Source organism: Pecten maximus, chromosome 12 (assembly GCF_902652985.1).
Source record: "Pecten maximus chromosome 12, xPecMax1.1, whole genome shotgun sequence".
Taxonomy (NCBI): domain Eukaryota; kingdom Metazoa; phylum Mollusca; class Bivalvia; order Pectinida; family Pectinidae; genus Pecten; species Pecten maximus.
The window spans coordinates 16207604-16231048 of record NC_047026.1 but is presented as its reverse complement, the minus strand read 5'-3'; the positions used below and the strand labels follow the sequence as shown (position 1 = coordinate 16231048).

General features: G+C 35.1%; 1 protein-coding gene across 5 annotated transcripts in view; it reads left to right on the top strand.

Moving 5' to 3' along the window:
- Positions 1-20075, top strand: part of LOC117339355 (transforming acidic coiled-coil-containing protein 3-like) — a 55962-nt gene extending 35887 nt beyond the window's left edge. For 3 of the 5 annotated variants that reach the window (XM_033900895.1, XM_033900898.1, XM_033900896.1), the window contains 9 exons: positions 2397-2465; positions 3107-3121; positions 8178-8356; positions 8665-8708; positions 11055-11122; positions 12169-12261; positions 12747-12853; positions 13850-13970; positions 14656-20075. In XM_033900895.1, the coding sequence (XP_033756786.1) occupies positions 2397-2465; positions 3107-3121; positions 8178-8356; positions 8665-8708; positions 11055-11122; positions 12169-12261; positions 12747-12853; positions 13850-13970; positions 14656-14721 (762 nt within the window). In that variant the 3' untranslated portion in view covers positions 14722-20075. The remainder of the gene's footprint in view (positions 1-2396; positions 2466-3106; positions 3122-8177; positions 8357-8664; positions 8709-11054; positions 11123-12168; positions 12262-12746; positions 12854-13849; positions 13971-14655) is intronic. The other 2 variants (XM_033900897.1, XM_033900899.1) reach the window with 1 other exon arrangement.
- The last annotated feature ends 3370 nt before the right edge of the window (positions 20076-23445 follow it).

The following is a 23445-nucleotide window of genomic DNA, read 5'->3' as shown; positions in this document are numbered from 1 at the left end:
ATGGCTGGTGTAGTTATCACAGACTCAGATCACAATTAAATTAACTTTTACATGTATTGTAGTCAGTATTGGGGAGGGGAGGGTACTATAGTTTTGTATCGGTCCAGTCATCATTCAACACTGCATCTTGTCCAGGCTCTATAACCCTACCCTTATACTATATAGGTAATTGTCACTGGAACTTTCCACCTAAGGGCATGAGTTCATCTCTCCGTGACGCAGTGTGTCACGTACCAAAAATAGCTCACTAAATTGGACTACATTTTGACCCACATAAAAGAAAAAAAGTTTCTGTTTTTGGCATATAATTTCATATTCGGTGGACAAATTTGACATAAAAATGTATATTATATATTATCCTGGCTGATAATGATTGATCTATAGATACACACCAACATTAAATATATCCCCACAACCCCTAACTCCTGTATGTACGCAGTAAAACCAGATGTTACCAGATTTAGCAACATAAGGCTGACTGAAAGTGACAGATTAAGTTGTCCTGTGAACAAAAAATTGTCCTGTGATTTCAAAGTTACTGTAGAGCCTGATATAGTGTTTCAGAGTACAGAGCTATATGGGTGGTCTTTTTTACCCGCGTGTAAATTATCATTCTCACCTTCCTGAATATGATATACCTGTTTACTGTTCACTCACTGCTTATATTATAAGTCCCCTACCAGAGGAACTGGGAGGAGGGGGGAGTGTGTGTTTCATCTGACATTATATGACATTACCGAGAGGTTCCACTTGGGTGGGAGGTGGTATGACATTACTGGGAGGTTCCACTTAGATGGGAAGTGGGATGACATTACTTGGAGGTTCCACTTGGATGGGAGGTGGTATGCCATTACTGGGATATTCCACTTGGATGAGAGGTGGGATGACATTACTTGGAGGTTCCACTTGGATGGGAGGTGGTATGCCATTACTGGGATATTCCACTTGGATGTGTGTGGTATGACATTACTGGGAGGTTCCACTTGGATGGGAGGTGGTATGACATTACTGGGAGGTTCCACTTGGATGGGAGGTGGTATGACATTACCGGGAGATTCCACTTGGGTGGAAGGTGAGATGACATTACTGGGAGATTCCACTTGGGTGGGAGGTGAGATGACATTACCGGGAGGTTCCATTTGCATGGGAGGTGAGATCTGCACAGATTCTAGAATAGACAACTTTTCTATGATACAGTGTTCAATATCACAGAAATGCTGACATCTGTAATTTGTTGTCAGAAGATCTGAATGGAATAAACAATGCATTGAATAATTTTCATTATAAAACATTTCAGTCATAAATTATTGATGTAGATTGGACTGTCCACCTAGTCTAGTCCAAGATGGCGGCCAAAATTTTAACTCTTGCTCAGTTGTCTTATCGGGGGATAAGTTCAACTTCCACTTTTGTTCTTTTTCAGTGCACTAGCCCCCTGGGCCAGTAAATTATGGTATATAGTTTAAAGGGATAGAAATTAATGGTTTGTTTTAGGAAGTTTTTGTTGTCCATCTGATTTCATACCTTCAAATTTCCTTTAGTTTACACAAATTATGTATAAAAAATGTAATCAGATCTAATAATATGCACCCACAAAGTATATACTCCAACATTGCAGTGTAGAATCATCATTTTGTATTGTAGATTTAGCTTGTAGTTTAGGTACTGAATAAGCTACATATAGCTATTTATATCCAATCTGTCTTGTCTTTTCTCAATGTTGAGGAGTTGTTGACAATTCATATTTCAATATCGAGAAGATGATTGACAACCATGTTTATGAGAATTTATCTAGCAACTTAACATGTGAGAGGTTAACCATCATCCATATTTTTGAGCAGTTGTCTGACAAAATTATGTGTGTGTGAGAGTTTAACCATGTTTGTGAGAAGTTGTGAGAAATCCTTGTTTGTGAGAAGTTATTCGACAGCCATGTATGTTGAGAAGTTGTCTGAAATCCATGTTTGTGAGAATTCTGAGCTGTTTGACAGCCATGTTTGTAAGAAGTTGTCAGATGACTGTATTTTTGATTGATTGAAAGTTTAAACAACTAGAGGAGCAATCTTTCATATAATCACCAAATAGGTCATAGTTCAAGTTATGGCTTCATTTCCTGGATTTTGTGATAATTTGACTGAATCCCCAATATCAAATGAAGTTTTGATATCTGAAGAAATGACAGAACATCACTTCTTATTTAGTCTGCTCTTCAACCATCCCAGTGTAAACTATCACCCATAATCATTTTAATATAGAACATCAACAATATGAGTTTTTTAAAATTAAAAATGACTACATGTAGAGTTAATAGTGTTTTAATATATAATGCAGTGAAGCTGGGAATTTTTTGTAGATAAATCTGGAAATAAATCTATGTTATTGGTTTATTGTTACAGAGTGATGGGGATGGGGATCGAAGTGGTTACAAGATGGAGAACACGGAGTCAGTGGTACAACTTGTCCAAGTAAGTATAATATAAACCTATATAGCATTATAATCTAGACAAAAAATACACGTTTGATAGTGTATTGTTAAAAAAGCAGTCTAAACTATTTTACGATCAATTCAATTTGAAAAAAACAGAAATTGAACTTGTATTTCAACTTCATTTAAAAGATTCAACATTAAAGCCAGTCAATAATTCTAAATAGCATTCCTTCAGACAAATCAATATCTATATGCATACACTTGTATTATGGAAACTTGCATGTTAGACAATTCCATTTTTGGTAATACAATTTTTTATTCATCTGTATTAACAATGAGATATTGTCATGAACTTATTGTTCTTAATTTTTGTGGTAAAAGCTGTTGTCTTATGTTGTTTGTTAATGTTTAAAATCTTGAACTTGTTTTCATTTCTTTATATATATAAAGCGGATTTTGTCCCTGATACTGTTTTAAGGTCCATCAACAATCTTAAGACTGTTTATGGCCAAAACTGAAGCTTAAAGTTCTCCATGATCCTTTAATATGAAAATAACATGCAGGAAGAACCAGTTTTGAAAGTCTCTCTGTTAAAATGTCAGCATGGGTTTCTGAACTCTGATACTCCAAGACATTGTCAGCTTTATGTAAATGTTCTCACATCGTTGTTCCCCGCAGGAAAACAGTTTACAGGTAGAGTATGTTATACCGGTGTTACGGCACATTCTGTGTGATGATGCTTCTAACTGCAAATCGTTTAGCTGGAGTCCCATTGGAGTCCCATTGGATCCAGCTCTAAGGCTCCCGTTAACTCTCCATCTCCTCAATGCCATTGACATTGAGTCCAACACAATCCTTGTATCCCTCGTAACTCCCTAACACCCACCCTTACTGTCACATTACTTCAGTGAACAATTTTAATATATGTATGTGTACTGAATGAAAAAAAAAATGAAAAAAATGAAAAGATCATTTATAGCGATAGTTATATAAATCTTGAGCGATTTAATGTCAGCCAGGCTATTGGGGTCAAGGTCAAAATTATCAGATCAAGCAGTGTTAATAAAGTGGGTCAAGATCATCAACCTGGACTGTCTGATCAAGGTCATCAGCCTGGATTGTCTGGGTCAAGGTTGAAATTCTCAGATAAAACAGTATTGTTAAAATGGGTCAAGGTCATCAGCATGGACTGTCTGGGTCAAGGTTAAAATTCTCAGATAAAACAGTATTGTTAAAATGGGTCAAGGTCATCAGCATGGACTGTCTGGGTCAAGGTTAAAATTCTCAGATAAAACAATATTGTTAAAATGGGTCAAGGTCATCAGCATGGACTGTCTGGATTAAGGTTAAAAATCTTAAAGGTACATCTTAATGACATTATAAAAGTTTATTTTAAACCCTTACAGACTGTAGTGTTGATGTAAGAAAAAACAGATTGAAAATAAAACAAATTATTTAAAATGAAAAGTCAGTTCATTTTACAAATTGTTCATTTATTTCAATTCTACCTTTAAAGAATGCATTGACCTTGTGTAATGTCTGCCGTTGGATTTCAAAATGTGATGTGCATGAATCTAAATTCTCTGCTACTGTTGTATATGCCCTGGACTGATTGTGATCTTGACCCTATATAATTATATGTATCAACTGTACAAGTGACATGCTAACATGAAGTCCCTGGATTGGTGAAGGTTGAAAATTACTGGTGTTCTGGTGTTTAAGTTGTATTTTTGTAAATATTTTGAGAGATTGGTCCACATTTCTCAAAAAAAACAAAAAAAAAATCAATAAATAACCATAGATTTCATCAGATGTGTTCAGTTCCTAAGAATCTTGTTACCTACAGTTAAATGTGGCATAAATTTCTTTAAAAATAAGTTTATAAATCTTATTATCTGAATCAAACAAAACCCAATGTTTATGGTTGGAATAGACATGTCGGTACACAAGTTCAATAATAAAAATTCGGGTTGGAAATGAACTGTTTGAGTGCAAACATTTTCACAAATCTTTCAAGCTGCATTTTGAAGCAAAATTGAAAAAATTCTTTAAACAACTGTAAATACATTTTAATGAATAATAATTATGATAAACATTGATAATTTAGGTGTAATATACTTTTATTGACAATTCTATAGTAGTAATGTAATTTTGTTGATAATTCTATATTTTACAAAATACACCATAAATACTTTAAGTCTAGTAAATGTCCTTTACCACATACATTTGAGAAATATCTGAATTTGGTAAATGAAAACAAGAACTAGAATTTCACAGGAGTATCAAGGTATATTTTCTGATATATCACATGTTGATTTACTATTTTCATCACATTTCACTCACAGTTTGTTGAAGCATTTGTTTCATAAAAATTTCACTTTTATACATTTGAAATACAATAATATTGATATAGGGACAAACTTGTTAATTCTGGAGGGGGGATTCGAGGCATGGGACATGTATGTTAGCTCAGTCGGTTAGTGCTCCGGCCACATAACCTCAAGATGAAGATCTCAGGCGCGTGGTTCGACGCTCACTTCACATGTCAGTTTGTGTTTTTCGGGAAGGTGAGAAACTGACCGGTCTGTTCTGGTGTGTCCTAGAGCAAGACACTTTACCCCGGTTGCTCTACAAGGCATGCGACGGGCCTTCCATGTGTTGTTAAGTGAGGTAGTCACTAACTACTACAAGGAGACCCAGCCTCAAAATGAACCTGTCTGTTCACAGGGGCTATAAACCCAGCTAAACAAACAAAAATAAACATTGTTAATTCAAATTTCCCCCCTCAATTTTGAATCAGTTTTAATATTGTTTGTATTACTGGTATAATCAGAATTATTGTGTACAGTACAGTACTTTAATACATTTTGTACATACAATTGCAGCATACGAACCATGTTTTCCCAAAGTCATGACACTTTATCACTAGCCCTCAACCTCTGCGTTGCGAGTTCGAAATCCCATGTGGGGCAGTTGCCTGATACTCCGGCTTTCCTCCACCTATAAAACCTGGCACGTCCTTTAATGACCCTGCCTATGAAAAGGACAAAATAAACCAAACCAAACCAAAGTCATGTTAAGTTAGGTTGTATGTATCAAAAGTTATGATATCTGAACAATCATGATAACTCTGTTGGGGTGATTCTATATGATATATATATTTTGATAATTAATATATATTTAATTAAAGATATTATTTTACTGATAATATGTATCTAAATACTAGACTGTATATGTCTTGTGTTAAAATACAGAATTGTAATCAGTGGATTATAACACTAGACTGTGTAATCAATGGATTGATCATATAATGTAAACAGAAATGGTTACATCTGTAATTAACATTAATTATTGTGTAACAACAGCCATATTAATTAATCATCCAGGTTTGTTTACATCAAAGAGAGAGAAATATGCTTTGCGCACAAGAAATAGATTAGTGTCACATGGTTTTAAACAAAGATGCTTCCTAGAGCTTGATCCAGATCATGTCTTCAAGCTTCGTATGCTGTTCTTTTGATTACAGATTTCAACCCTTGAAAGAAAGACTTAAGATTTTCTCATTACATGTATTTTGCACAAATTAAGTATAAAATTCAGATATTGTACAGTTTGATTTTACTTGTGATAAAATTTCCTTGTTTTGTTTTCATTGACAGATCTATAACAACTTCCTTTTTGGTACTAACACTATTGTTCTTACTAATTAATGCAAAGTGAATAAATAAATTGAGAACATGAATATAAATCCACTACAAAAAATATTGTTTTACAGAATATCAAACCCTGAAATTAATTACACCACAACTGTTTGTTATTTTACAGAAAATCTAACCCTGGAATTAAAAGCACCACAAAAGTTTGTTGTTTTCACAGAATATCTACCCCGAAATTAGATACACCACATCTGAAATTAGATACACCACAAAAATTTGTTGTTTTACAAAATATCAAACCCTGAAATTAAATACACCACAACAGTTTATTCTTTTACAGAAAATCAAACCCTGAAATCAAAAAGACCACAAAAATTTGTGGTTTTACAAAATATCAAACCCTGAAATTAAATACACCATAACAGTTTATTCTTTTACAGAAAATCAAACCCTGAAATTAAAAAGACCACAAAATTTTGTTGTTTTACAAAATATATCAAATCCTGAAATTAAATACACCACAAAAAATTACTGTTTTACAGAAAATCAAACCCTGAAATTAGATACACCATAGCAGTTTATTCTTTTACAGGAAATCTAACCCTGAAATTAAAAAGACCACAAAATTTTGTTGTTTTACAGAATATATCAAACCCTGAAATTAAAGACACCACAAAATTTGTTGTTTTTCAGAAGGTTGTACATCTGAGCTTTGGAGGAACTTTAAAGCATTATATTAAATAATGAAGTATATATAATTATCAATGCAGTGAAGTCTTTATGTTGACTAACCACTCTTTAACTCTGGTAACTTAAATGGCAGCCATGTCCTCTTGAGGAAGGCCAACAGCAAGTTTTTTTTCTCTCAAAAATACATATTTCCTACACTGAGCAACTCAACATACCTGCTGATAGAGGACTGATGGGAATCTTGTAACTGGATACACATATATCCAGAATCAACTCAATCTTAGCCCGAGTGGCTAAGGATTGAGGCATTTGGGAAGGAGGAAGGGGGTTTCTTGGTGTAGAAAATAAGTGTTTTTGCAAAGATTGTTCAGGGTTCATGCTAGCTTTAATTTTCGTGCCAAGCGCATGACATCTGTTGGCTGAGTCATTACTGTAATCATCCCCTATTGACAGAAATGTATAGACTCAATTAACACAATATACCATATCTGGTAGTCGTACTATTTGACTGCATGGTTTATACTTGGTCAATGGTAACATTGAGATGTATTAACATTTCAGTACAGGTATACTTCAAGGAGCTGATTGATAAACAACCTTTGTGCTAGTTCTGTAGAGGAAGTATGAAATCAAGTGATCATGTCTGACAATGTGTAACGTTTTCTGAATGAAATTGCATTATTGTAAAAAGGAAAAAAAAAAATGATTAAAACTAAGGTATGAAGAGAAAAAAAAAAGTAATTTCGAAGTCTGAATCATATTTGATATTTTAAGGATGTTGTTAAATGCTGTTGATGTTAAACTGAGGTTTTACTTTTCAATTATTAGTTAAAATAAAATAAGTCTATTTCTAGATCAGGACTATAAAGACTGACATTTTGAAATCATATTAAAGTTTCAATTCACAATAATTTGCATGACCAGTGTGTGATGTTAATTTTGTGGTATATGGTATGATTTTCTGCTATATGTTATTTAAGAATATGAACTGAGAGTTTGACAAGGTGTTTTTTAATTACAGGTTATATGATGTGTGATTTAATACTTGTAGAAGTAGTCGTAGGTTTTCTTTGCTTTCAGAGAGAAAAAAAGAGTTTAGTTGCTGGCATCGTTGGGTTTGTTGGATGACAGTGTCTGTGGTTTGTATAGACGATGTCTTAGAGTGGATCTAAAAGTACTGGTAGCCATCTTAAGATTACTTACAGGCATGTTGATGCTGTACTAGTCTATACAGCTGGGTAGACTTGAATGTTTTGTTCAGTAACTCCTTAAGATATGATTTCTACTGACACTAGTTTTACTATTAGTTTTAGTGGTGTGGGGTCGAAGGTCACAGACGCTATCTTGGATGAGACAGTTAAAATCTTGTGATATTCTGTATTTCTTGTTTTATGTTCTGACAGGTGCTAAAGTACTCACAGTCGGAGTGGAATAAACTAAAACAGGACCTGGACTTGGAATTCCAAGCCAAGCTTCTCAATAAAGAAAGAGAATGGAGTCGAAAACTTGCTGACCGAGAGAAGAATTTATCTCGTCTCGAGGATCAGTGCAAGAGCTTAAAACAAGCCAATCATGACATGAGGTATGAAATATGATATAAAGTGTGGTTCTTAGGAATATATAATCATCATCAGATATTCTAGTAAATATGTCTTTATATGAATTCAGCAAACCACACCAATCTGGAGAAATCAAATATTTATTTTATTGAACTAAAGGCAACTCCTTGATTAAAGTACCATTAAATCATCATTATGTTATGTAATTCTTGTTTCCAAAAAGTAATTGTAAGATACTTAAAAAAAACATAATGAAGAAAACAATAGAATTTGTCTGATTATTTTCTTGAGAGTTGGGTTAGACATTATATTATCAACTTTTGTTACACAGGTGTGTTGTGGCTGAGTTTGAAAAAACAATCGCCCAACTACAGGGTACGTATAATAATATATGTAGGATTACAACAGTGAAACTTGTCTAATCTGACATTCTATAGGGCCCGTCATATCAGTCATAATAACCTCTCTAATCTGACACTATAGGGTCCACCATATCAGTCAGAATAACCTCTCTAATCTGATACCTGGGACAAAAGATATGGTCAGATAAACCTCTCTAATCTGACACACTATAGCCTCACCATATCAGTCATAATAACTCTAATCTGACACTCTATAGGTCTCACCATATCAGTCATAATAACCTCTCTAATCTGACACACTATAGCCTCACCATATCAGTCATAATAACCTCTCTAATCTGACACTCTATAGGTCTCACCATATCAGTCATAATAACCTCTCTAATCTGACACACTATAGCCTCACCATATCAGTCAGAATAACCTCTCTAATCCGACACACTATAGCCTCACCATATCAGTCATATTAACCTCTCTAATCTGACACACTATAGAGTCATGAAATCAGTCATAATAACCTCTCTAATCTGACACACTATAGGGCTCACCATATCAGTCATAATAACCTCTCTAATCTGACACACTATAGAGTCACGAAATCAGTCATAATAACCTCTCTAATCTGACACACTATAGGGCCCGTCATATCAGTCATAATAACCTCTCTAATCTGACACACTATAGCCTCACCATATCAGTCATAATAACCTCTCTAATCTGACACACTATAGGGCTCACCATATCAGTCATAATAACCTCTCTAATCTGACACTCTATAGGGCTCACCATATCAGTCATAATAACCTCTCTAATCTGACACACTATAGAGTCACGAAATCAGTCATAATAACCTCTCTAATCTGACACACTATAGGGCTCACCATATCAGTCATAATAACCTCTCTAATTTGACACTCTATAGGGCTCACCATATCAGTCATAATAACCTCTCTAATTTGACACTCTATAGGGCTCACCATATCAGTCAGAATAACCTCTCTAATTTGACACTCTTTAGGGCTCACCATATCAGTCAGAATAACCTCTCTAATTTGACACTCTTTAGGGCTCACAGAATCCGTCATAATAACCTCTCTAATCTGACACACTATAGCCTCACAGAATCCGTCATAATAACCTCTCTAATCTGACACTATAGGGTCCACCATATCAGTCAGAATAACCTCTCTAATCTGACATTCTATAGGGCCCGTCATATCAGTCATAATAACCTCTCTAATCTGACACTCTATAGGGCTCACCATATCAGTCAGAATAACCTCTCTAATCTGACACACTATAGCCTCACCATATCAGTCAGAATAACCTCTCTAATCTGACACACTATAGCCTCACCATATCAGTCAGAATAACTCTCTAATCTGACACTCTATAGGTCTCACCATATCAGTCATAATAACCTCTCTAATCTGACACACTATAGCCTCACCATATCAGTCAGAATAACCTCTCTAATCCGACACACTATAGCCTCACCATATCAGTCATAATAACCTCTCAAATCTGACACACTATAGAGTCATGAAATCAGTCATAATAACCTCTCTAATCTGACACACTATAGGGCTCACCATATCAGTCATAATAACCTCTCTAATCTGACACTCTATAGGGCTCATGAAATCAGTCATAATAACCTCTCTAATCTGACACTCTATAGGGCTCACAAAATCAGTCATTATAACCTCTCTAATCTGACACACTATAGCCTCACCATATCAGTCAGAATAACCTCTCTAATCTGACACTCTATAGGGCTCACAAAATCAGTCATTATAACCTCTCTAATCTGACACACTATAGAGTCACGAAATCAGTCATAATAACCTCTCTAATCTGACACTATATAGGGCTCACCATATCAGTCATTATAACCTCTCTAATCTGACACACTATAGCCCCACCATTTCAGTCATAATAACCTCTCTAATCTGACACACTATAGAGTCACGAAATCAGTCATAATAACCTCTCTAATCTGACACTCTATAGGGCTCACGAAATCAGTCATAATAACCTCTCTAATCTGACACACTATAGCCTCACCATATCAGTCATAATAACCTCTCTAATCTGACACACTATAGGGCTCACCATATCAGTCATAATAACCTCTCTAATCTGATACCTGGGACAAAAGATATGGTCAGATAAACATCTCTAATCTGATGCTCTATTGGGCTCACGATATCAGTCAGATTAATATGTCTACATCTGACCTTGGATAGAAGATACGGTCAGATTAACCTCTCTTATCTGACAATCTCTAGGGTAAAGCATTCACATTAGCCCACCATCATTAAATGTGATGTTGATAATGTTTTATTAATATTTTCAGCGGAAAAAGAAAAATCATGCTCAGAATCTCAACAGTCTATGGAGGATGTGGTAAAGGAGAGAGACCAGGTGAGCTCAAGGTCATGACATTGGATGTTGTTTGAGTTTAAGGTCATGACTGGGTCAGATTTCAAAGTCTGATATATAAACTATACATATGTATTGTTATACCAAGATAAGTGAATCCATATTAGCATTAAGGCCAATGAATCTGATTTTATAAACGACAAGGAACATTCAGTAATAAGGAGTCTAGAATTAATTCATATCAAAAGGCTATCTCCGAGATGGAACTGGTATAATCAGGGGTCAAGGTCACAGATAAAAATAGATTGTATAAAGTTGACTGTGACTATATATAGTTTGTTTACTCCTTATCCAAAAGGAAACATTGAAAGTCACATACATGAAATTTCAACTATCTGATCTCCTGCAGTGTCCACCAAATGTTATGAAATCATTTATCCAAACATCAGCGTTACCAGGCGGGTCAAATGCCCCTCTAGTGGTTCAGATATGCAACATCCTATAGTGTGTTAATGATATTTAATATGAGACAAACTACTGAGTTTTTAAATGAACAGTTTTTAACTATGTCACTCAACAGAAAAATTCTGCTCATGGGTAGCTTCCGACCATTACCTGGTGGCCTTCTTCAGGCCTAACTCTGGTCAGTCAGGGGCTACAGACATAATCTAGTGTGGAATTCAGTCACGTGACCCAGGGATTAAACCCAAAGTCATGTGACTGAATCAGGCTGGCATAGACCAGTGGTATGTGGTAATGTCCCCTGTCGTGGTTGAGTGTGGGTTTAGATGCCTGGATGTAGATGGCTTCTTTAACCATAATGTCCCCTGTCGTGGTTGAGTGCGGGTCTAGATGCCGAGATGTAGATGGCTTCTTTGACCCTTCTTTGGAACCAGCAGGGGTCCTGGCCACAAACATTGATGTTTTGTATCGCAAAGGAGTGTGGTCGCTGGTTCATGTGTACTCCCACAGGTGATGATTCTCTGTGGTGTTCTGCGACCTTTCTACTGAGCTTTTGCCTTGACATCATACAAATTTTCTTTATTGTCCTGTCAATATTTGTCTTTACACCTGTGGTATATTTTCAGGCCTTAGAAGATCTGCAGTCAGTTGAGATGGCCTTCTCTGATCTCCATCGTCGTTACGAAAAAACCAAAGGGGTTGTGGAAGGCTTCAAAAAGGTCAGTCATGCTATTGTAATTAACCTTAGATATGAAATAGAAATAGACCACTCGTTTAACCGCGGTGAACTGGATCAGTCTAAAGATAAAACATCAGAGAACACTGACATAATAATGAAATCGTAATTCTAATTCTAAATCCATAATAATGAAATCGTAATTCTAACCCTAAATCGATAAATCGAAGTGCAAAATATGACCAAAAAATCTGGAGTCGCACTGAGACCCTTAGAAACGTACAAAGAAAATAAGACCAGATGTTCCGGAAGAGTAAGTATCTAAATTAAAGATACCTTTTTATGTAGATGAAAGTAAGAGACATTAATGCACATAATTAGTCACTGCGACATGTTTCACTGCTGAGAAGAGATTAAATGTAATTCACTGAACAGACTTGCAGGATAAACAATACACTTACGAATAGTTTTCAAATACAAATCTTAGGTTGGCTGTACCATATTTGATTTTATACATTTTTGTTTTAGAATGAAGAAGTTTTAAAGAAATGTGTTCAGGATTACCAGTCCAAGCTGAAGAAATCGGAAGAAAAGCTTCAGGATGTTCTCCAACAGGCAGAAGACAAGTTAGACCTGTAAGGACTATTCACTGGAAACATTATCATATTGTTTTAGGTCATTTCACGATGACCTATAGCCATCAATGCTTCGTCTGTCACCGTGCACCGTCCATAAAGTTTTCATATTTCAAGCTTCTTCTCAAGTTACAACATACAGTATTGCACAATCCCAATTGTCTACCGCTACACTACTGACTATGTATTCTGTAATAGTACTTGGGTCTGTTCAAGTCAGATGACTGATAAGGCCTGATGGGCCTCTTGTTAACTTTTGTGTGAACTTTTTCTTAACTTGTCAGATTATATGACTGTATGTCCTGGAGTAGCCCCCTTATCTGCAGACACTACCTTCATTTGGTGACCTAGGATGGTGTCAAGAAAAAAACAACTAAATAAGTGGACTATATTTATTGTTAGTCCCTAATGAAACCAGGGGTGGAGGCTATGATTTTGTCCATCCATTCATCTTTCTGTCCACACTATATCTATGTCCAGGCATCTCCTACACTTCTCTGCCTATGAACACTACGTTTGTCTCTATGAAGATGCGAAACTGTGTCCATTTTTGGTGTACTTAACCTGTGGTGAGTGTTCGATCCCAAAACTGGCTGGTTTGTGTTTCTCATAGAAGCCAAGATTAGACCGTCCTGAGCTGATTTGATTGTGTCCATTGGCAAGGCACTTATCCCATTTGGCCAGGACAGCTGTATTTGGCATCATTCATGCTGTTCATTGAGGTAGCCACCAGCTACTACAACAGGATTATACCTGAAAATAACTCTTGACTGTTCATGAGGCAATACACTCTAAATATATACATGTATAAACTAACAAATAATTATACTTAATCATTAGTCAGCATACATGTTGATTGTAGACTGGTATTACTATAGAATAATGTACATATAGGTTTCAGATGTTGGTTTAAGATCCATGACTAATGCTATTTGATAGTAAAACTGATGTGAAAGTTTGGGAGAATATTAATTATTTTAAAATCTCATTCTCCAGAGCAAATCAAGAAATTGAAAAAGTGAAAAGGACAACAACAGCGGATGTAGCACGACTGGAAGCAGCCATGCGGAAATCAGATCTCCGTGTTCAAGGGCTAGAGAAGACACTAGAACAAAAGGTAAATGGAGACCCCCACTATCTCACTAAAGGGGGTGAAAGATTGTATTATTCCTGCAACAGGATAGTTATAGAGTGTTATGGTGGAGGTAGATATCCTGGATCAGATACCAAATGGTAGTAATCCTCATCATGGAAGCCATTGGAAATTAAGAGTTGAGATAGTGGATGCTGAATCTTATACATAGTAATCCTTGATTTACATCCAATGACATGTTTCTGACTAAAGGTAAATTCGTCAATGGCAGAGTTAGTTCATTCACATGTCAAGCTCAGTGAAAAGAAATTGAATATCCATTGAGGTGTATATAATGTTAAGCAAGGACAGACTTCTTGTAATATCAATGGGAATATTTCCTCTGTCTGAGATACGATGATGATGGGGGGGGGGGGGGGGGGGGGGGGGTGGTGACTATAGGTTTTCTCTTTATCCGTCTTACATACACACGTAACACGAATATTTGTCAGTGCTATAGCTCATTCATTCCTTAAGGGATTTTTTGTCCCTGAGAGATATCGGATTGAAAGTTCAAAGGGCAAAGAAAATTAATCTACCAGGGAATATTCAAATTTTTACGACAATGTCAAAATGAAATACATGAAAGTGAATTAGGTTGATATTGAAGTATTAATGACATGACTATCAACAACAAAGGTATTGAGATCTATGTTGCTTGTCTTTACAGGTCCAGGAAAACCAGGAATTGACAGCAATTTGTGATGAACTAATAGCAAAAGTGGGGTCAGACTAGTGGCTCCCTCTAGGCAGATTCGGACATTATATTACCTTATATGGACATAGCAAGGAGTATCCACATAAAACATTTTTGACTCCGTCACGGATGTGGAATTGACCCAGTCTTGGATGTGGATTATCCTAAAGTGTGTCCTGCTTGATGATGTTTGGATGACAAAATTTGTGGTGAAAGTGAAGTAGAATGAAAGTTCCAGTGTAAATGTAGTTTACATGGGGTCTATACGCAAAGTCAGTCATCTTTTTTCAAATATTTGGACAGTAGAGATAACAGGTTTAGTGGGATATATGTGAAAAACGCTTTCGATATGCCAGATTGGTAGCCTGTTAACATATTGAGTTGAATGTATATTTGAGTATCGGTCTCTGTTTTAGGAACATTAACACTTCGTTACTAAGAACCCTTTATATTTGTGCAGATTCTGTGATTCTTAATACTGCTTTGTGGATCTCATTTGCAGGGAGTGAATTAGCAAGCACAATAGCATTACCAAATCAATATTTTGTGGGAATTTTATTTTATACAATGGAAGTTGTGAAAATAAAAATCTCCCCAGAGAGCTATGTCGTCAGGGCCTTGTTCTCCCACCTTGGTCTATGATAAATGTTACTATGGAAACCATATATGTAACCATGGTATATAGGAAATGCTCCGTTACCGTGGTGATATATACAGTTGTTGACGAGTATCATGTCTCAATAAACAAGGTAATTGCGGTTCATGAGGAATTTCTTGGGCATACATTATTTCATGCTTCATGATAAATTTTCTGTGACCACTGTTACTAGGTTAACTATAGGATAATGAGTGGCTTATCTATAACCACAGTTAACGTTAGCTTGTCTAAAACAAGTAACAGGTTATTGTGGTTTATAAAGGCTTTTCTCTAACAACATTTATCATCATGGTTCATGAGAAGTTTTTTTTAAAACCAGTTTTCGTAGTTTATTAGAAACTTTTTTTAAACTGTTCATGAAAAGGTTTTTCTGTAACTACAGTTAATCATGGTTTATAAAAGGCTTTTCTGTGGCTGCAATAAATCATGGTTGATGGGAAGCTTCTATGTAACCATATATATCTCACTTGTTGTGGTGTAACCATAGTTACCATATTAAGTTATGAAGCAGCAGTTGATCATTTCTTATGTTGACAAGTTTCTGTGATCAGTTTTCTGTTGAAAATATTTTATTATCTGTATTAAAGTTACACAAGATATTTGACCTTGTAAGTTGAAGGTCATACATTGACCCTGGATTATCTGCATGTGTATGTGTAGTTGGGTACATGATGTACAAGTTTTAAGTCTTTCGTAGTTTTAGTTATGGTCTATGTCACATATCTCGTTTGTCGGTACAAGCTTTGTCTGTCTCCACACACCAGTTACAGGTAGCCTCATTCTGGTGGGCTTGTAATATTGTTTATTGTGTCAAAGGATTTGCTAATTATTAAAAATCAGAAAAATAGTTCATTGGTTTCATAGAGATGTTTAGTCTCTATCCAAGCCAACAGATATTCCGTACCTGTATGTATGATTTTGAATCGGACTACACTTTAGTCTAGATCCCTGCATCTCTTTTGATATACATATGTAGTATATCAGTCTAGTTTTCTGCATCTCCTTTGATAAAGTATATCATTATATTGTAACTGACCATTGAAATTTGCAATTCAAAATAATTCATATTTATAAAAGAAAATGCATGTGTTCAAAATTTCAAGTCTTACAAAAACATTTCGATCATTATGCAAGATTTTTGCTTTGTTTTCATTTTTGTCTATTGTAAGAACCCAACCAGGTGTTTGACAACTGTACAGAGAAATCTAGAACTTCACAAAGAAGATTTTGAGGGCTCCTGACTTTTTATATTCTTGTGAATATAGTTCACTAAGAATCCAAATTTACACAACACAGAAACAAATAACAGGAATTTTGTATGAAACATCCTCACCACAAATTGACAGTTTGATTTAAATATTTGCAAAGTTCGATTTATTTGTTGTTAATTTTGTAATAATTTCCAAAGTGTTAATTTTTAGACAACATTACCAAGAGTTTGTTTCATGGGTTTTTGTTATACACCCCCCCCCCCCCCCCCCCCCCCCCCCCCCCCCCCTCCCTCCCTCCCTTTGTTAACAGATTTTTTTACCCGAGTACAAGGGTCATAATTATATAAATACATATTGGTCAATTTCAGGAATAGTCCAATATTATGTTTAAATTTTCCTATTAGACACCTTGGCTTTTCAGAGAAAATTAATTATTATAATTATAGATGTGTTATTGCTACTGTTTATTGATACATAGTGCCTATTATTTTGTCATTGGTTTCTGTAGATCAGCATTTTCTGCGGTTTTATTTGTTATCGCTATGGAAACTAAAATGGAAGCTTTTACTGTCTGGGGATAAGATCAAAGCCTTGTTTGTCTGGACAGTTTGATTTCTGAAGGGTAAAAACTGAACAATGGAAAAAAAACTATAGAGAATAGGTAATAGTGAAACTGAAATAAACATACCATGGTTTTATTTATCTTAATCTGTCCGCAAGTATTTAATCATTAAGAAAATGTTTATATCATCTTTAAAGTGTAGCATTTTGGTCCTAGTCAAGAAATTATTGTCACGTTAGAAATGAAGGGCATTGTTTTGGACTGAAAAATGCGCATTTAACTGACAAATTATGTGTAAATTGTTAAGGTGGTATAGCATACTTCTTAAAAAAATCATTCTCTGATTATTGGAATGGGAAAGGAGTTTCACAGATAAGAGATATGTATGTGTTAATATTATAGTTATCATTTGCTAAACCATGGTCACATGAAGGTTAATATTTTGAGATATTGACCTGATGTTTCTATATTTAGAAACTTTTTTATATAGACTGGTAGAATATATATATTGACCTCAGGCTTTGTCCTCGGTCAATATCTTATTTTACCAGCTTAGAATAACAGCTCTATATTGACCTCATCAAAGGTTCATAATTGATAAATATGGTGATAATGAAAAAATATTGACCTCTCATACAAATTATCAAAACCAGAAAAACAAAAAATGTTTCCCTGATTGATTAGCCAGGATACCTCAAAGAAATGCCTTCAGTTCCCAACACTATAGGAGCTCACCGAGGTCCAGTTGTTTTTATATTTTATATGTACAAACATGGTGTACATGCATGTATCATTAAAGATAGTTTTAATTACAAATTGTTAACAATTTCAGAACAATTAAGTTGTATTTTATTGTATCTTGTTTTACGATATGATTTTAATTGATTTTTTTTTGCATCTATTGTTCTTTAAATAACGAAATGTCCTAACGATATATGTATTACGGGAAGCATACAAATTTCAACAAGCTAAAATTTCAGTACATCAGCAAAGTTGACAGTGTAAAATAGATATGGCCTGGGACATCCACAGTACTAACTGTATATATAAATTATTTATTGCATTGAAGCAGTTAGAAGTTAACATAAATGTTTAAAACACCAAATATAATTACTGCTATTGAAAATTTATTTAAGTAAATATTTTATTTACTGGATGATGATGTTGGGAGGGGGAGGGGGTAAATTTGTTGTTTCTTAATATTTTTAATTACTGGGTATATTGCCAGGACCTAGTAGGAGAGGTAGGATAATGTAGAAATACACTTATTTAATGTACATAATTTTACTGCCAGCCCTATATATATATATGTATACTCCTTGTAATTTTATATTCATTTATTAAATTCTAGAATGATAATTTCATTATCACTTGTATGTATATTTATGCACATGCAAGACACATATGTGTATATGCTGTTGAATATGTATAACTTGACCACCCACTAAGTCAAATGTAACCATGAAAGTAGGTTGTTATCTCAAGCTTGTATCAATAACACATGTTTATGATTTTTCATGTGACTTTAAAACATTGTGCCAGATCACATGATCATCACATGACTCACCCTCTAGTATCATGTGATCCATAGCCTGCCTTTCATACCACAGAGAGATCTATAACTCTTTACTATGCCTTCAGAAATTAGCTGCATGCATACATACTTTAAATCACATTACTTTCAACATTTTTAACCTATTAATTTTTTTCAGAATTTAAAATTTTCCTTGGTATACATTAAAACTTTTCATTCCGTGGGAGTTTGGTCTTTTAGATTTGCTGTATATTTACTGTATACATTTAAGTATGGTTGCCATAGTTACAAATTGAAATTGGTATAAACTATCTGAACATACAGCCAATTTTCTTTGGCTTCTGCTGGAAACCATTATAAGCATTTGCTTGAACAAATTTAGTATCAAACAAAGATGTGTCAGGGTATATGATTAAATTTTAGATAACTGTAGCTTGTCAAACATTTTGTGATAAAAAGAACAAAGTTACCGAAAGTAGCTGGAGATTTAAGGTACGTACTCAATAAAAAAAGAGCTAGTTTTATATATTTATACACTATATTAAATGAAATAGACATTTCAGTTGGAGTGAGCAAACAATTTTGACACATTTGATTGAAGATGATAATTTCATTTCCATCTGGTGGTATTCATATGGAAATGACTTCCCGATAAGGTTGTTGTATATAGCAAAACATGATGTATAAGAAAACTACATATGTAGATAAAAATCTTGAGGATTCTTAATGTTCAATTTATTAGATACATCTGTATTATCCCTCCTAAGCTATTTCATTTACAAATGTTTGTCAGCACAAAAATATCATAAAATTATCATAGCTATGTTCGCTTTAAAAACTTATTCCATACATCAGAATATGGTCTATCATTTAAATCTAAATAACCAGATATTGTCATTACTGTATTCTGGAACAGTGAATTATTCCTCATAATGGACTTAATTCATATCCTATAAAATCAGTCATGAATTTAAAAACCCTTGTTTCAATTAATGTTATGAAATCTTCCTCCATATGGATACGAGTTTGAAATTGTTTTATGTTGTTATTTACAAAATAAACCTCAGAACAGACATGAATGTGTTGGATGAATAGGTTTCTGGACAGTTACATGTAGAGAGATATATCAGAGTGGAAAATAAAACTTGCAAAAATGAAAAATAAAATATTTTCTGGACCAGACACATAAGGAATGGGAGTAATGCTTTTTTACAGATGGTCATAACAACAAAATAATTGTACCTTACAGCAGTAGGCACAAAAATTGTTCTTTTTCTGAATAAGCCTGAAGATTAAAAAACAATTCAAGTGTGGAAACACATTGAATACAAATATTTGGTAAGTCTGCATCATGTTGGAGAGAGATTTTTGTCTCTACTGTCAAATGATACTCAGCACTTAAAAGTTCTAATAAAAGTTGAATTGGTTTTTGAACTGTTATTTGTTGTGTTTGATAAATGTGACAATAAATGTACTGGGTTGTCTCCCATTAGCAGACGTAACACTAATACACCTAATATTTGGTGCGTATTACATGTGTAGTGATGTACTTCTTGACATCATTGAAGGCATGCGACTATAAAGAGAAATTAGACCATTGACCATTTAGAGATGCCAACTCTCGTATCCCTGAAGGGAGACTCTCATTATTGAACAACTGTTCCATGTTTTCTCACACCACACAGGAGAAAATCTGTTGTAATTTGAGTTCTCCCTCATATTAGGTCAAGACATTAAACTATCTTTCCTGGTAAAATATATAAATCCAAATTCATTTGATAATTGTTTACAAAAAAGGTGTTTTTTAACAAAATACCCAACATGCCTTTTCTCCTAAAGTTTACTCTGTAGAATGTCAACATGTTAATTTAACACCTACCTGTATTCCAAGCTACCTGAGGATAACTAGTCCGTCAATATTGTAATAAAAAGATGAACATAACACAACAGTTAAGTTATATTCAGACGATCCCAATAACTGTATCTTGTGTTGAGTTACTTCCCTTGATAACTTATATGCGATTATTATTATCTTGCCTGAACTGAGAACTTCTAGTAAGTTTACATGTGTCAGTCCTGTTTTTGTGTCGTTACATCTACTGGTACTTTAATTTTTAGATTGTATTACTAATATATGTATATTTCGGAGCATACATATTTACCAAATTTTGTGCTGAAAACATTGCACTTAAAGAGGCTTGCCCGCAGAGAGATCAGAAAAATTGGCTAATAGAAAAAGATTTTTTACACATGACAGATTGCTGGAATTGTTGAGTTTTTCATTTTACAAGTATTTTCCTTATAAAACGCTGAAAAGTGATATTGAAACCTCATTTTTTAAATATTATTTATTTAGTCGCAACCCGCAATAAGTCCCCGCTATAAAGTGGAGTCTAATTTGATTTACACATCAAAGAAACAAGCACGTGCACAGTGCCGCACAGTGATAACTTCAAAGGCAGCGTCGATTTACAAAGAAGATTTGCCGTTATATTCCATACATTTCCCTCTCAGGTTGAGTTTTAAAACGTCTTTTAAATACATATTCTGTAATTGTTTTCAAGAAATAAAGTCGGAAAGCCTCTAATTTTGTCACATAGAAACGTGTACAGAAGTTTATTTAGTGATCGGAGATGTGCCGTTTACCGGTCCGTCTGCGGGTAAGCCTCTTTAATTATGATTGTATTAATTACATTATCTATATACTATTTCTAAAGCAACAAGTAGAAATTTAGAATTACTTTTTTAAAGAAGGTCAAAGGTCACAGTCAATGTCAGCAAACTAGTAGTAATGTAAAGGTCTAGTGACAAGAAACACATACAAGAGATCCCAGAGGGATCTTGGCGCCCACCATTGAATGATCTTTATAGGTTCCATGTCAGATTGATCTTTTCTCTACTTTTCCCTTCCTCTAAGTCTTACTAATCTGTGTAAATTCAGAAACAGCCCTCTATAGCTAGTACTTTTCAAACCAGGGGAACCTATTATATATAGAATTTAAGATTTAGCGATAATGGCTGTCTGTCGGCCATGTTGTTTTCGGATTGGTCCCAATATGCATAACTAGGCACTGAGGGAAACCTACATATGAAATTTGAGGAATATTCCTTCAGTACTTTCTGAGAAATAGCGATAACAAACTTCAATTGTCAATATCCAAGATGGCTGCCTGTTGGCCATGTTGTTTTCCGATTGGTCTCAAAATGCAATATGCATAACTAGGCACCAAGAAAACCTACATATGAAATTTGAGAAAGATCCCTTCAGTGCTTTCTGAGAAATAGCGATAACAAACTTCAATTGTCAAAATCCAAGATGGCTGCCTGTCGACCATGTTGTTTTCCGATTGGTCTCAAATGCAATTTGCATAACTAGGCAGCAAGGGGAACCTACATATGAAATTTGAGAAAGATCCCTTCAGTACTTTCTCAGAAATAGCGATAACAAACTTCAATTGTCAAAATCCAAGATGGCTGCCTGTTGGCCATGTTGTTTTCCGATTGGTCTCAAAATACAATATGCATAACTAGGCACCAAGGGGAACCTACATATGACATTTGGGAAAGATCCCTTCATTACCTTCTGAGAAATAGCGATAACAAACTTCAATTGTCAAAATCCAAGATGGTTGCCTGTCGGCCATGTTGTTTTCCGATTGGTCTCAAAATACAATATGCATAACAAGGCACCAAGGGGAACCTACATGTGAAATTTGAGAAAGATCCCTTCAGTACTTTCTGAGAAATAGCGATAACAAACTTCAATTGTCAAAATCCAAGATGGCTGCCTGTCGGCCATGTTGCTTACCGATTGGTCTCAAAATGCAATATGCATAACTAGGCACCAAGGGGAACCTACATATGAAATTTGAGAAAGATCCCTTCATAACTTTCTCAGAAATAGCGATAACGAACTTCAATTGTCAAAATCCAAGATGGCTGCCTGTCGGCCATGCTGTTTTCCGATTGGTCTCAAAATGCAATATGCATAACTATAGGCACCAAGGGGAACCTACATATGAAATTTGAGAAAGATCCCTTCAGTACTTTCTGAGGATTAGCGATAACAAACTTCAATTGTCAAAATCCAAGATGGCTGCCTGGCGGCCATGTTGCTTACCGATTGGTCTCAAAATGCAATATGCATAACTAGGCACCAAGGGGAACCTACATATGAAATTTGAGAAAGATCCCTTCATAACTTTCTCAGAAATAGCGATAACGAACTTCAATTGTCAAAATCCAAGATGGCTGCCTGTCGGCCATGCTGTTTTCCGATTGGTCTCAAAATGCAATATGCATAACTAGGCACCAAGGGGAACCTACATATGAAATTTGAGAAAGATCCCTTCTGTACTTTCTGAGGATTAGCGATAACAAACTTCAATTGTCAAAATCCAAGATGGCTGCCTGGCGGCCATGTTGTTTTCCGATTGGTCTCAAAATGCAATATGCATAACTAGGCACCAAGGGGAACCTACATATGAAATTTGAGAAAGATCCCTTCTGTACTTTCTCAGAAATAGCGATAACGAACTTCAATTGTCAAAATCCAAGATGGCTGCCTGTTGGCCATGTTGTTTTCCCATTGGTCTCAAAATGCAATATGCATAACTAGGCACCAAGGGGAACCTACATATGAAATTTGAGAAAGATCCCTTCAGTACTTTCTGAGGATTAGCGATAACAAGAATTGTTTACGGACGGACGGAGGGACGGACGGACGACGGACCACGGACGCAGGGCGATTTGAATAGCCCACCATCTGATGATGGTGGGCTAAAAATATGAAAGCCCT